The sequence below is a fragment of the Aythya ferina genome, assembly GCF_964211825.1.
Source record: "Aythya ferina genome assembly, chromosome: 16".
Lineage (NCBI taxonomy): Eukaryota > Metazoa > Chordata > Aves > Anseriformes > Anatidae > Aythya > Aythya ferina.
In genome coordinates this window covers 614049-627555 of record NC_140315.1, presented here as the reverse complement: position 1 = coordinate 627555, position 13507 = coordinate 614049, and the positions used below count along the sequence as shown (strand labels likewise).

The 13507-nt window shown below is 63.4% G+C and overlaps 1 protein-coding gene across 1 annotated transcript; it reads left to right on the top strand.

The window, feature by feature from the left end:
• Window positions 1-1084: 1084 nt before the first annotated feature.
• Window positions 1085-13264, top strand: TGM2 (transglutaminase 2). The gene is made up of 13 exons (XM_084537608.1): window positions 1085-1345; window positions 3006-3185; window positions 5061-5303; window positions 6244-6362; window positions 7134-7262; window positions 7627-7807; window positions 8731-8866; window positions 8981-9084; window positions 9197-9436; window positions 9607-9879; window positions 11554-11714; window positions 11819-11955; window positions 12210-13264. The coding sequence occupies exons 1-13, from the start codon at window positions 1336-1338 to the stop codon at window positions 12364-12366; spliced, it is 2070 nt and encodes a 689-aa protein (XP_084393734.1). The 5' UTR covers window positions 1085-1335; the 3' UTR covers window positions 12367-13264.
• The last annotated feature ends 243 nt before the right edge of the window (window positions 13265-13507 follow it).

The following is a 13507-nucleotide window of genomic DNA, read 5'->3' as shown; positions in this document are numbered from 1 at the left end:
CTGAGGCTGCCGAGTTTATCTAAAGTTCACCTGCGGTAAGGCAGGAAGAGAAGGCTTGTGCGGGCAGAGCTGAGCCCGGCACCCCCAGCGTGAGCCCAGACAGGTTTGCACGTGTCGCCGCTGGTGGCAAAGGCTCCGGTGCCCCGGAGGCAGAGCTGGGAGCAGGGCCAGCAGAAACCACCTGCTGCATGGGGGTCCCTGGGCCACCAGCACGGGGCCAGCTCCTGCATGTGGGGCAGCTGCTGCAGAACCGTCCCCGAGCCCCTGGAGCCCCACAGCGGGGCCGGGTCCAGCCACACCGTCAGGCTCTGGCTCCTGGGGGTTTTCCCAATCTGCTCTGCCACAAGAAAAAAAAAAAAAAAAAAAAAGAATGGTTCTTCGTGGAGCTGGCCGAGGCTGCACGGTTCATTGCAACCCTTCCCAGCACAAACACCACCCGCTGCCAGGGGCCCCTCTCCAGCAGCGCCCCAGTGCCGGGGCCGATCCGGCTGCCCCGGGGGGGGGCTCAGCACCGCGGGACCCAGCGGGAGCCCCGGGGCTCCCCAAGCGACAGAGCCCAGCAGCTCTCGGACACTGCTACCCCCGGGAAGTCCTCGTACCCCCAGCAGCTGCCGAGACGCGGCGAGCTCCCAGCCCCGGGCACTTTGGAAGGGGCAGGAGGGAAGGCTCCGGGGGCGGGCAGCCCCCCCGGCCCCGCTGGCAGAGCGGGACAAGGGCTGCGGGGCACGGGCAGCGGTCCGGGGGGGGGTGGGGGGTGCAGGGAGCAGGCTGCCAGCGCGATTGCCTCTGGCCGGGGCAGCGCCGAGGGATGCGCTTACGGGAAGGGGGCTGGCAGCTGCGGCCCCGAGCCAGCCACGGCCCTTGCCAGAAACGGCCGCGGCCGGAGATAAGGGAAGGGGGAAGAAAACTTTATAAGGAGAAAACATCCTCAAACTCCTGGCATCTCGGTGGGAACTGCACGGCCCCCTCCCCTCCCCTCCCCTCCCCTCCTCCCCCCCGCTTCTTCGCTCCCGACCCAGCGCCGCCGCTCCCCGGAGGCTGCTCGAGGGGAGGGCACTGGGGCGGGGGGGGGCTGCGGCCGCAGGTGCCGGGACCAGCCCCGCTCCTGCCCCCGCGGAATATTTTTTTTTTTTTTAATTATTTATTTTTCGGTTGTTGTTTAAACTAGGTGGGACCAGAACTGCTCCGTTTCCTGGAAACTTTGTTTTTCCTTTCTTTCCCCCCAGCCGGCCCCGGCCGCGGGGGGGGGACGCTGCGCCCGCTCTATAAAGAGAGCGAGCGGCGGGGCCGGGCGGGGGTGGGCGCTTCGTCGGCACCGGCACCGGCACCGGCACCATGGCCGAAGGTAAGGGCCCCGAAGCTGGGAGCGAGACGAAGGCTGGAGTGGGTGGTGGGGGCAGCCCGGGGGGCTGGGGGCAGCGTGTGCCCCCTCCTCACCCCGCTGCGAGGGCTCCTAGAAGCCGAGGCGGCGAGCATCCCCTGCCTCGGAGATGCCCCTCGGGGGGCTGCTCGGGGCGGGCGGGGGGCAGGGGTAGGGCGCTGTCCCACGGGGAGCCCCCGGCCGTGCACCCGCGAGTGGAGGCCCCGCGGAGAAACGAGCCGAGCCGGGCATCCCACCGCCCTCCTGACCAGGGGAGGAGATGCCTCCACTTCGGAAGAGTCCCCGCTTTTTGCTAGGACTGCTGAGGATGGTAATCCTCACGGAGACCCGGGGGGACCTGAGGTGCTGCTCCCGCACCCAGCTCATCTCCAAAGTCCCAAACACAACTTTTCATGTAGCTCGGTGTCAGCGAGGCTCGCACTCACAGCTTGCGTGGCGTCGCACCGAGCAGTGCTCCTGCTCACCAGGCTGGAGGTGACAAGGACGAGGTCCTTTCTGTGCCCTGTCCCCACTGCAGGTCCCAGGGGACCAGCTGGGTGAGCCTTGCCCGCATTCAAAGGCAGGCAGCCCCAGCTCTGCATCTGCACACAAGTGCATGCTGCGGGCTGCCTGTGCCTGGAGGAGCAGGCGTGGGGATTGCATTTCTCTCCGGGAATGCAGGGCTCAGGGTCAGCTCTTTGCATCCAGCACCAGCCCAAGGAGGGCTCGAGAGCACCGCTCCCAGCACACGGGCGGTGGGAAGGGCACAGCCAGGCAGAGCCGCAGCAAGCCCAGCATCGCCCCAGCCGCCCGCCCCGCGGTTCCTGGCTGGTGCTGAGCTTGCACTGCGCTCTCCAACGTGAAATGCTTTCATTTATTCTGGCAACTAATCAGTCTGCCGCCAGAGCATTCAGGGGTCACTGGTCTTGAGCGATGATGAACGATATTGCATTGCTGCAGCGTGCTGCCTGGGGCTGCGGCTGCGGGCCCTCCGGCACGGAGCCCTGCCTGCATCAGCGTCTGGGCTGGGAGGCAGAGCCGAGCTGAGCGCCCGAGGCCAGGGAATCGAACGCTGCCTCCGTCGCTGAATTTATGCTTGGTTTCTCCAATTTCTCAGCGATCACAGAGCAGGAAAGCTGCCCGGCGCCTTGCTGAGGCACACAGACATCGCTGGCATTCCCCAAGCTCAGCAATGTTCCTCTTCTGAGGGGTTTGGAGGGGACAGACGGCAAACCCCAGCACACAGGCCCAAAGCCTCCCAAAACGTGAAAACGGGCACTGGGCTTTGCTCTGGCGTTGGGTGCTCCCTCCTCCTCCATCCTAATAGCATGCATGGCAGCACCGTGGTGTGAGAAATGGGGCACAGACCTGGGCCAGCAGAGCAGCACTCCACTGGGAGCTCGGCTGGCTGCAGGGCTTCTGTCCCCATCCCAGATCGCTCCCAGTGGCGATCCCACTCCGTCCAGTGCAGCCCTCCAGGAGGGGTGCTTGTAGCCTGGGCATGGATGTGCTGGGCATGCCGGGGGGCACGGGGCTGGGTGGAGGAGGCTGCTGAAGCCCCACATCAAGGCTCAGGGTGAGGTTAATGAGAAATCACTCCCAGACTGAGAGCAGGGGAGAGCTTCACCCACTGCTGCCTCTGCAGAGCTGGTGCTGGAGACGTGGGACCTGCAGTGCGAGAGCAATGGCCGCGAGCACCGGACGGCGGAGATGGGCGGCCAGCAGCTGGTGGTGCGGCGGGGGCAGCCCTTCACCATCACCCTGCACTTCTCCGGCAGGGGCTACGAGGAGGGGGTGGACAAACTGGCCTTCAACGTCGAGACGGGTGAGTGCCGCTGCGCCCCGCGGGAGAAGCCCCAGCTGCACGCAGCCCAAAAGGGGGGCTTCTGCCTGAGCCTCCCCCCACTGCGTGCCCCCGCTGCCTCCCGGGTTGGCTGCTGTCTTAGCCAGTCCCTACGGTGGGACTGTGAGAGAAGGTAGAGGCTCCATAAAGGGAGCTGAAAAGAGGTGGCAGGGAAATAGAAGAGGGTCAGGGTGGGACCCCCTCCCTCAGGGTGATGATCTTCTTACACCGCCCCCCTCCATCACCCTGGGGTCAGGGGAGTTTCCCACCACCGCTTTTAGCTCCAGTGAGAGCCTGCTCAGGGCAGCAGGGGACAGGGACGGGGACACCGCTCCCATGGCCCCCAGCCGGGTACAAGAACCCTGCCCAGGGGTTAGGCCAGCCACGGGCAAACAAAGAGGAAACTCTTTCTTGGACGAGAGCTATTTTAGGGAGTCCGTATCCTGCTGAGTCAACCAGGCCAGAATTCAAAGCGAAACTGCACCAGGGGTTCCCCACGGGGTTCAGCATTATTCTTCCAGGAGGCTGAGCTCCTCCCTTGGTGTGAGGGAGGCTGTGAGGCCAGGACCCCCAGCTCCCGCACCGCTCCTGGCGCACTGGCGCAGGCTGGCAGAGCTGGCTGCAGGCAGGACGGAGCGCAGCTGCAGCGCTCCCAAAAAAAGGGCAAAGGGGCTTCAGCTCCAGCCAAGGCACAGCCACACGGCCCTGCTGGCAGCGGCCCCAGCCAGGACTCTCACCAGGAGCTGGACCCTCAGCCCCGTGGGGTTGGAGAGGAGCGGGGAGCAGGAGCTGCCAGGCCTGACCCATCCCCATGGGACAGCAAAACCGCCCGCGGACACGTGCCACCTGCTGTGCCACCTCCTGCAGGAGAGAGGGGAATGGCTCGGTGCAAAAATAGAGCCTGTATTTTTAGAGTAGCTGCACTTGAAGAGCCCTGCCCCAGCCCCTGGGGCGCAGGGATGCTGCTGCAGGACAGCAGGTTTCAGAGCGGGGAGGAGGTGGAGGCGGCTCCCAGCAGGGGCCTTGCCAAAAGGACACGGCTCGCTCAGCCCGACCTTCCCTAAAGGACACGGAGGAGAAGCTGTGTCACTCTCATGAGTTCATGAGTATTTTTGGTGGCTCGCCTGCTGTCCCGCCCTCGCTGTGGGCGCGGGCTGGCGGGGGCCCAGCACGCAGCCGCTCCCCAGGGAGGAGCAGGCGGCACCGGCGGCGCTGCCTGGCTGCCAGCCCACCCCACGCAGCCACCGGCATCACCGGCATCACCGGTGGGGCCGGGCGTCCCCATTCCCAGGGGAGCAGCGTTTGGAGCCGGCCTCGGCACAGGTGGCTTGGACGCAAGCGCGAGGGCTCGTGGCCCCACGCAGCCGAGGGCTCGTGGGGCCGGTGCAGATTGCTCTGTCCTCGGCTCGAGCGCTGCAGCCGCTGATGTAACGGCTCACTGCGGCGTTTGGAGCCGCGCCTGGGGCTGCACGCGCTTGGCGGAGCTCCTGGGGGCTGTGGCAGGACCCGTGCTCGCACCGGGAGCTGGCTGCTCGGCTGGGGAGGAGAAGCTCAGTAAAGTCTCGCCCTCCTCTCCTCCTGCACTGCATGCATGCCCCCTGAAACAAAACCTGTCTGTGCCAGGATGGAGCAGGGCCCCCTCCACCCCAAAGCATCCCAGCTCAGGTGGCTGCTGTGTGTTTTTAACATTTGCCCAGCTCGGCAGGGCATCACCCTTGGGTGAGCATCTCTGCTGCCATCCTGTCCCCTCCCAAACAGGGACAGAGCCACCCCTAGGCTTTACCAAGCGGGGCACCGCGCACCCCTCTGCGTGGGAAGCCAGAGCCTGTGTTGAGCTGATGTCTCCTTGCTTGGCAGGGCCCTGCCCCGTCGAGACGTCGGGAACCAGGTCCCACTTTGCCCTGACCGACTTCCCCGAGGAGGGGACGTGGAGCGCGGTGGTGCAGCAGCAGGACGGGGCCGCGCTCTGCGTCTCGCTCTGCTCCCCCGCCAGTGCCTGCGTCGGCCGCTACAGCCTGACGCTGGAGACCTCCACCGACTACCAGGGCTCCACCTTCCACATCGGGGACTTCGTTCTGCTCTTCAACGCCTGGCACCCAGGTGAGGCTTTCGCCTTTCTGACACCGGGGCTTCCAGAGCTGAGTTTCCCTGCTCTGTGGGACCCTTCAGCAGGCTGCGAGCCCCGTCCCCTGCCCCAGGGCACACAGCTCCTCTGACAAGCACCCCGAACACCCAGTGCCCCCTCAGGGCAGCCCCCGAGAGCAGCTCCCAGCCGGGGAGAAGCCACCAGATCCCCCAACCCTGCACCTCCTGGGCTGGTGCCTGCTGAGCTGGGGCTCACAGATGCTATTGTCCAGGTGAAGTTCGGGGGGCAGGACACAGAGGGGAGAACGTGTGCTGCCGTGTTTAATTACAGCTGGGCAAACAACAGTTGAGATTCTCATCTGTTCACGTCCTTCCTCTGCCCTGAGGAGCAGCCCCATTGCTGTCCTGCTCCCAAGACCTTGGCTAAAACAAGTGATTTCCTGAATCCCAAACGCTTTGTGCTGGCTCCAGAGATAAGGGCTTTTAGGAAGCTTCACATACCCGGGGCTGTGCTGAATGCTGATGCTGGAGATGTATAGTTTTGCTCCCTGAAAACATTTCCAGTAAAGAGCATTTTTTCCAGCGGTAGTTTCTATGTGAGCCGTGACCTCAGCCAGCACTCCCAGTTCCCACTGCTCATTTCTCAGGCCAGGGAGATTTCCACTCCTGGGAAAAAAGAAAACCCACTACATAAAACAAAGGGGATGGAAATAAAAGAGTTATAAGAATGAAAAAGGAAAACAAGCCCACTGAAATTTTCCCATCTGCTCAGATCTAACCGGGTCAAAAGCTCTTCAGGCAGGAGCAGCTCCAGCCCCAGCCCCTGTAGCTTCCTTCCCCACCAGCTCTGTCTCAGTGGCTGCCCGTGGCCTGTCCTGGGGGGAGCTGAGTGGGGGGCACTGGGAGGTGTGTGGCAGAGTCCCCATCCCCGTGCCATCTGTTTTTCCCCCCGCAGAGGACACGGTCTACCTCCGAGACGAGGACGAGCGCCGCGAGTACGTGCTGTCTCAGCAGGGACTCATCTACCAGGGTGCCCGGGACTACATCACCTCCACCCCCTGGAACTTCGGCCAGGTGCGTGGGGCACGGCCCCCCAGGACCCCGGGTGCCGCAGCCCTCGGCTTCACAGGGCATGGGAGCCACACGTGCCCCCTAGACGGCACGCACCTTGCACCCCAAACGCAGCCAGCACGTGGGGAGGAAGAGGTGCCACTGTGTGCCCACAGAGCAAACACATGAAAATCTCATTTCTGAGCGGGAATGTGCCAACTTCAAAGCCTGGAAGAACAGGGGGAGCGTTGCTGCCTGGCTTGGGGCCTCACGCTTCTAATCGGTGCCGCCGGGGAGCTGCTGCTCGATAATGTGCTCCCCAGAGCCGTGCCGGCCGTGCCGATAAGGCAGCGCCTGTGTCCTGAGCTGCAGCACCCAGAGCCAAGCTGGGGGCCCTGGGTGCTGGGGGGGGCCCAGCTGCCCCCCAAACTCCAGCCGGGGCTCTATGCAACCCCCCCCATGGGCTGTGGGGGCAGGGGGCTGGTGGCTCTCAGGAGATCCACATCTTGATTCAGGGAAGCCCTGACTCATCGGATGGTGGGGAAATAGGTGGTTTTCCCCCAGAGATTTATTTTCTGCCCGTGCCTGACCTCTGTGCAGCAGCAGCTGCAGGAAGCAGGATCCAGCCCCAGCACGAGGGCGGGAGCTTGCTCCTGAGCCGAGCCTCCCGCTGGCATCAGCCCCAGCCCCTTATCGTGGTGCCCCAAAAGGGACAAAGTCATCTGGCCGCTGCCGCGCTGCCCCCACCACAGCTGCACCACCTCACGCGTGTTTTCTCCCCTCCCTCTGCACCAGTTTGAAGATGACATCTTGGCCATCTGCCTCAACCTGCTGGACACAAACCCCAAGTTCCTGAGGGACCAGAACCGGGACTGCTCCCGCCGCAACGACCCTGTCTACATCGGCAGGGTGGTGAGCGCCATGGTGAGTCCCGCGGGGCTCTGGCCAGCACGGCCCCTCCAGGCTGGCCACCAAACAGCCCCTCCACTGCCGCCGTGATGCACAAGCTCATGGTGATGAATCAGTTGTGCACACTCCAGTATGCCCAAGCACCCCGGTGTGCCCGTGTGTGCCACTGCAGCACCGGCACCGTGGCCACGCGCATCCCGGTGCAGCTCTTGCATCCCTGCCTGCTGAGGGTGGCAGCCCTCACGAGCTGGAGGAAGGCATTCCTTCCCCTGCCTCGGCAGCCTGCTCTTACCCCTGGGGTTTTGTCCCTTTGTGCCAGGCCACTCAGGGCTGTCCGGTGGCATTTCCTCCTGTCGCAGCCCCCCTTGTCTCACCGCAGGTTAATTGTAACGACGAGGACCGCGGGGTGCTGCTGGGACGCTGGGACGATCGTTACGAGGACGGGATGAGCCCGATGTCCTGGATCGGCAGCGTGGACATCCTGAAGCGGTGGAAGAATTTTGGGTGCCAGCCAGTCAAGTACGGCCAGTGCTGGGTCTTCGCTGCCGTGGCGTGTACTGGTGAGAGCAGGATTCCCCCCGGCCCCCCCGGCCCCTGGATCCCATCTCCCACCCGTGGGAGGGGGCAGCCCCCTGACCCCGGCCTCGTGCTGCAGCGGGGGAGCCGCCCGGGCTGGCTGTGGCCAGCCTGCAATGAATGCTTAGCAATTAGGCTCTGTTATTCCAATTTGTCAGGAAATGGAGGGAAAAAATGATAAAGAACCTCTCTGGCTTTTCAATTAGCTCTCCGTGCCCTGGCAGGGACAGCCCGGCCAGGAGGGAGGGGCTGAATTCACGGCTCGGGAGAAGGAAAGTGGCTTTAAGGTCAAGTTTGCAATGAAGTAATGAATCCGCTCAGATCAAAATAATTTCAGTGCCACCAAGGCAGTCAATCTGGGGCAAAAGCGAAGAAAAATTCAAGGCTATCCTCTGTTAAGGAGTGCACAGACACACGTGCGTGCTTGCGCTGTTTTGCCCTGAGCACAACGCTTGGCCTTGCTCTCTGGGTTGCAGGAGAGTGAGCGCCTCCATTTATATATTTCATGTGTATGAGGTTCTTTTTAGAGGAGAGAAATAGCAGAGAACTTAAGTGGATTTTCCGCGAATCACAGAAGTTTATAGCCTTCCTTTGAAACATTATAACTGCCTCCCTGCTCCCCAGGGTGCCCCGCTCGCAGTAAAAGGCAGCTATGAGATTAAATACGAGGCTGCTGCGCGCTGCCTGGCTGTGCACTCCCTTAAAAGCACTTCCAGCCTCTTTTGTGCCTTTTGCTACTGCAACATCAAACTGACTGTCAGTGCACCACCCATCTCGCCCGTGGCTCGCCGAGACTGGCAGCGTCTTGCAGGGTCCCGGGGCTGGCGCTGCCGAAGGGCTGGGCAGGGGCAGGGGCAGGGGCAGCGCCCCGGGGACCCGCAGCCGACCCTGCCCCGCTTCCCCGCAGTCATGCGCTGCCTGGGCGTCCCCAGCCGGGTGGTGACCAACTACAACTCAGCCCACGACACCAACGGCAACCTGGTCATCGACCGCTACATGAACGAGACGGGGGTGGAGGAGAGGCGCTCCAAGGACATGATATGGTGAGAGGCAGCGGGGATGGCAGCCCCCCAGCACGCCCTGACCCCGCAGCGTCCCCGGCCACCAGCTCTGCAGGGCCAGAGCTGCTCAGCCCTGTGCCTGCGCTTCCCTTGCAGGAACTTTCACTGCTGGGTTGAATCCTGGATGTCCCGGCCGGACCTGGCACCTGGCTACGACGGGTGGCAGGCGCTGGACCCGACCCCCCAGGAAAAGAGCGAAGGTGCGACGCGGCCACGCGCCCTCCCTGCCCTCCCCATGCCCTGTGCTCAGCGGGGGCCAGCGGGGTCGCCCCTCCGGGTCCTGGGCAATAGCAGCGACCCCGCTCCCTGCAGGGGTTTACTGCTGCGGGCCGGCCCCCGTCAAGGCCATCAAGGAGGGCGACCTGCAGCTGAAGTACGACATCCCCTTCATCTTCGCGGAGGTGAACGCCGACGTGGTGTACTGGATCGTGCAGCGCGACGGCTCGCAGAGGAAGAGCACGCACTCCTCGGTGGTGGGGAAGAACATCAGCACCAAGAGCGTGGGCAGGGACAGCCGCGAGGACATCACCCACAACTACAAGTACCCGGAGGGTACGGGCACCTGGGGGCAGCCAGGAGGGAGGGGGCAGCCGTTGGGGGTCAGGGGCGCATTTCATTAGCGCAGCAGCAGCACCAAAACGGCTCCAGCAAGGAGGGTGAGCACCAGCCAGAGCCAGCCCCGCTGCCTCCCCGCTAACAGGATGTTTTTCTTGCACCCCCAGGGTCTGAAAAGGAGAGGGAGGTGTTTGCCAAAGCAGAGCACGAAAAGAGGTCCCTCAGCGAGGGCGAGGAGGGGCTGCACGTCAAGATCAAGCTGTCGGAGGGCGCGAACAACGGCTCCGACTTCGACGTCTTCGCCGTCATCAGCAACGACACGGACACGGAGCGCGTGTGCAGGCTCATGCTGTGCGCTCGCACCGCCAGCTACAACGGCACGGTGGGCCCGGAGTGCGGCATGAAGGACCTGCTCAACCTCACCCTCGGGCCCCGCACGGGTAAGAGCAATGATGGCACCAAGCTCAGCAGTGTTTTCGGGCTCAGACAGGGCCGCAGGGCTGCGGTGAGGCAGCGGTGCAGGGCAGGGGTGGCTGTGCCACCCGGCAGAGCCTTGCCGTGCCCGCAGCGCTCACACCCTGCCGGAGGGAGCTGCCAGCTCCGAGTCCACGCTGGCGGCTTCCCAAAGAGGAAATTCTTCATCCCAGCTGCCAACCGCACGCTTTGTGCACACAATGGCTTGAGCAGAAATAATGCCTGTGCAAACCTCGTCCCTGGACCCAGGCCAGGGCACAGCGGGACAAACAGAAACCGCTACAGGCACGTGCGAGGCACCGAGCCGCTATGGGGCCCTGGGCGCCTGCGCTAGCCCCTGACACACGGAGCGTGAGCCACAGGCAGGGTTTTGCTTTCAGCTCTCCCCCTCCCAGCTTTTCCAGCCTGCAGAGAGCTGCCTGACCCTGCAGACGTTGTACCCACCCACACTATACAACTGCCCAGAGGGTCACGAGCTCCACACAGCCCGGCTGGCACAGCACAGCATGTTGGGCTTTGTTTGACCCCGTGTTATCAGGGCAGCGTTAAGGCCCTGCTTGGGATGGGCTGGCAGACTGGGGGGCAGATATCCCACGGGCAGCCCGTGGTGTGCTCACCCACGGCACCTCCCAGTGCAAAGCACGCCGTACACGGGAGCCTGTGCGAGCTGCAGCGCTGTCACACGGCTGCGCGGTGATCGATGCCTCCTTCGGGGGTTTTGTCCTTATTTATTTACCACCGCGGATTTTTAATCTTTGATGAAAGGATGAAGAACATTACTCAGGCAGGGGGCTGGAAATGCATTTAGAGCAGGACAAAAGTTACTGCTCTTGCATGCTTTATGCGGAGGAAGCGAGCTGTGCTATAGGCAGGGCTCTCCTCCCAGGGCTGCACCGCGCTCATCACGTCCCCCTCGCACTGCTTGGTGCAAGATTGCAGGGTGGAGGCCACGGCTTCTCCCCTAGGGCCGTGCAGGATTCCCCCAGGGAGGGCAGTGCCTGGCCCCAGCCGGCTCCGTTACTGCCATCCCCGGGGCTGGGGGGCCCCGTGCCCAGCGCCGCAGTTACCCACAGCGCTGACATCCCCAGCCCTCCTCCTGGGGACGGCACGGCCGCTCCCATCCTCGCGTTATTTTGGCCACTGAGCTGTCCTGGCCCCAGCCCAGCGCACAAAACCCTGAACCTTGGTTTGCGGTTGTTACAAATTAACATCGCTGCCTGGTAATTAAACAGTTTAGATTTAGATCATTTTTCTACAAACCTTCAGGGCCTGGAGATGTAGTACAGCTGATGTGCTGGAAGAGGCTTATTTTTAGCCTGAGCCAAGCTCTGCTAATGGGGCCCGTAACAAATGCAGCAGTCGGCTGTGTGTTGTTTGTTAAGTGAACAAGGGACGGGGCTGCTCTCCCTGGCCAAGGGAAGTGGGGCGCTGCCTTTGCCCTGCAGACACTTCACACTTGCAAAACCTCTCCCAGCGCCAGCACTGGGCACTTCACTGCTCCTCTGGGTGCCTGCAAAGCTGTTTCTGAGCCTGCTGCCTGTGCTGGGTGGGAGCAGTGCTCGAAAGCCTTGATCCAACCTTCCCCGGTGTGTGCTGGGCTCGGGGGGGAGGCGCTGACCCTGCTCTGCTTCGCCTCCCAGTGCAGAGCGTGCCCTTGCGCATCCTCTACGAGAAGTACGGGCCGTGCCTGACCCAGGACAACATCATCAAGGTGGTGGCCCTCCTGACCGAGTACGAGACGGGTGACGTTGTGCTGGCCATCAGGGACGTCTACATCCAGAATCCGGAGATCAAGATCAGGGTGAGGGCTCGGCCCCGGGAGGGTTGGCTCCAGGGAGCGGGACTGGGGCAGTCCCAGTAAGCTGGGGCAGTGCTGCAGGGTGTCTCAGAGCCCTTTGCTCGCAGGTTTTAGGGGAGCCGATGCAGAATCGGAAGCTGGTGGCAGAGATCACCCTGGTGAACCCCCTCGCGGTCCCGCTGAACAACTGCATGTTCGTGGTGGAGGGAGCTGGCCTCACCGAAGGGCAGAGGATCAAGGAGCTGTAAGAGCCTTTCCCTCACATTCCCCAACCGGGCAGCAGGGAAGGGGCCGGGGGAGAGGCTGTCTGGGGCCCAGCTCCACACGGACATGGTGGGAGGGGGGTGCTGAGCTGGTCGGGGGGCATAGGGGCTCAGCCGTGCTGCAGGGGGTCCCGTGGGTCCCACAGCACCGTCACTGCCCCCTGTCAGCACCAGCACGGGGCAGGTGGTGGCATGGGGGGGGTTCGTGCCCCGCTGACCCCCGCCTGTCCCGCAGGGAGGACCCTGTCGAGCCCCAGGCCGAGGCCAAGTTCAGGCTGGATTTCGTGCCGCGCCAGTCGGGCCTGCGCAAGCTGATGGTGGACTTCGAGAGTGACAAGCTGACGGGGGTGAAGGGCTACCGCAACGTCATCATCGCACCCCTGCCCAAGTGAGGGGCCCTGTCCCCCCCCAGGCCGCCGCCGCCCCTCACACCGAGCCCCTGCCTCCCTGCTGCAGCGAGGGCTGGCCGGCCCCCCTCCCTTCAGCCCAGGACGATGCTGCAGACCCACAGAACGACTGCAAAACCCTGCCTGAGCCACCCCGAGGCTGCGGTGCTGAGCACTCAGTGCTGGGGGGAGGCAGCAGGAGGGGGCCAGGGGCTCCTGCAGCAGCCCCCCACCCGCTGCCCACAGCCCTGGTGCCCACCAAGCCCCTATCCTGCCCCTGGCCTCGGCCAGTGCTGCCAACCCTGCACCGTGGGGAAGGGGCAGGCAGGCATCCACACAGCACGGGCAGGGTGACAGCGATAACCCCCCAGCTGTGTTCCCCGGGGAGCAGGGGCTGAGCCCCCCCTCACCACGTGGAGGTGGAAGCGTGGCCCCATCCGCCCGGCCCTGCTCGGGGTGCAGGGGAGCCCCGGGGCCCCCTCCCGCAGCGGGCAGGCGGCAGCGAGGCTCGCTCCTTTTTCTGCAGCTCTAAACATACCCCTGGGACGCAGAGCACGTTTTATAAAGCAAACAATAGGAAGACAATCCTCTCCAGCACTGGTCGCGCAGCAGCGGCGTTCACTCCTGCCAGTTAAAACTCTCTGAATGCAATTTGGTAGAGAAAAGATTGTATACTGTGAGCACGAGGCTGCTTGTATGCTATATAGACATATAGCATAAACCTATTTATGGCTACATGAATACCTACTGCATAGAGCCCTACTACATAGGTAAAGCAGGTTATTTGCTTTAACGACCATTCCTGTCACTGTAGAGCCTGCGTGGCGAGGAATGGGACGTTACATTTACATGAACTAACTATGCAAGCACTGAATAAAAACTCTATTTTTCACTTCTAAAACCAGATTTGGCTCTCGAGCATCCTTTCCCCAGGGGGGCACCCAGCAGCTCCTCGCCCAGTGCTGGGCCAGGTGGGGGTGAAGCCCTGACCTCTGCCAGGCTTCTCCACATCCGTGTCCAGCCTGGTGCTGACGCAGGGGGTGCAGTTTGGAGCTTTGCTGCACGGGGCCTTCCCCTGGTCCCAGGGCCAGGGGGGCTGCACCACGGCCAGGGCCCTGCAGCTCACCTGCAGCCATCGCGTGGCTCC

What these genes read in the sequence shown, in the direction of transcription:
- TGM2 (XM_084537608.1), top strand. An exon ending in CCCCCTGGAACTTCGGCCAG is followed by an intron (nt 6,363 to 7,133) that starts GTGCGTGGGGCA and finishes CCTCTGCACCAG; the next exon opens with TTTGAAGATGACATCTTGGC. An exon ending in GGGCAGAGGATCAAGGAGCT is followed by an intron (nt 11,956 to 12,209) that starts GTAAGAGCCTTT and finishes CCTGTCCCGCAG; the next exon opens with GGAGGACCCTGTCGAGCCCC.